Source organism: Agrilus planipennis, unplaced genomic scaffold (assembly GCF_000699045.2).
Source record: "Agrilus planipennis isolate EAB-ADULT unplaced genomic scaffold, Apla_2.0 scaffold328, whole genome shotgun sequence".
Taxonomy (NCBI): Eukaryota; Metazoa; Arthropoda; class Insecta; order Coleoptera; family Buprestidae; genus Agrilus; species Agrilus planipennis.
Window position 1 is genome coordinate 229,416 of NW_020439082.1, and position 962 is coordinate 230,377.

Below are 962 nucleotides of genomic sequence, written 5' to 3' on the forward strand. Positions count from 1 at the left end.
GTAGAAGAACGTGATTATATTATTTTTAATAGGTTTTGTGACGAAGGAATGTTTTTCATTATGATCGACACTTAGATTATTCGTCGTCAGGTTCAATCTCCTCTCCAGGACCATACATGTCTGCCAGTTTATCAAATCTAGGGCCCCATGCGCCCAGGTAGTCGTATTCGTGTGTGCCATCGTCCGTTCCTACAGTAATTATGGCATCTTTTTATATTAAAAAAACAGCCATGCATCTATCTTAACTAATATTAACGGGATTTATTCAACGCAATTTTGTTCATAAAAGGAAAGTAAAAATTACTTTTACCACATTTTCTGCATTTCGGAAAATTTGATCTAGATCTAATTTTAAATGCGGTTTAAATAAATCGATGATTCTTTTAGAAATGTGTTAGTTACAATATTATTAAAAAAGTTACCTGAAGCAAGCGAACTCAGAGAGCCTGCTGTACTGCCACCTCCTTCATAAGCGTAATTGCGCAAATCATCAAATGGTGGTGCATTGAGGTCACCATCAGCTCTTCTTTTATGCTCGTCAATGAAAACTCCAACATTGGGTTCCTGACCTACACCTAAGATTGGCGGTGGATCTATTGAAGGGACAGAGTTTATGTAAAAAAAAAAAAAAAAAAAAAAAAAAAATGATCATATCGTCATAGTCTACCAGCACTCGCGGTAGCAACATCACGCTCGATAGCTGTAAACATCGTTCACCAGCCAGTCCGTGCTAATATACCACGCCAACGACTCTTCGAGACCACGCCCGTCTACTTCGTTCGAGCTCGCACGTCCTTGTTACCTGCGAGCACTGCACACTGCCCAGGCGTTTCTAGGTAAGTTTAACGTTTTTAATTAATTTTAACCAACCAACAGTCTTGGGGACCGAGTACGCAACGTCCCCTTGAACTTCTACGTTCCCTTAACCCATTATACTAACAAATACCTTCGTATTCCCGTAC

At 39.6% G+C, this 962-nt stretch overlaps 1 protein-coding gene across 1 annotated transcript; it reads right to left on the bottom strand.

Moving 5' to 3' along the window:
• Nucleotides 1-6: 6 nt before the first annotated feature.
• LOC112905280 (blastomere cadherin-like) lies at nucleotides 7-600 on the bottom strand (the record flags this gene model as incomplete). The annotated part of the gene is made up of 2 exons (XM_025977400.1): nucleotides 7-189; nucleotides 423-600. Coding segments are annotated over 2 exons (291 nt in total), but the record flags the coding sequence as incomplete, so codon positions are not given.
• Between the last annotated feature and the right edge of the window lie 362 nt (nucleotides 601-962).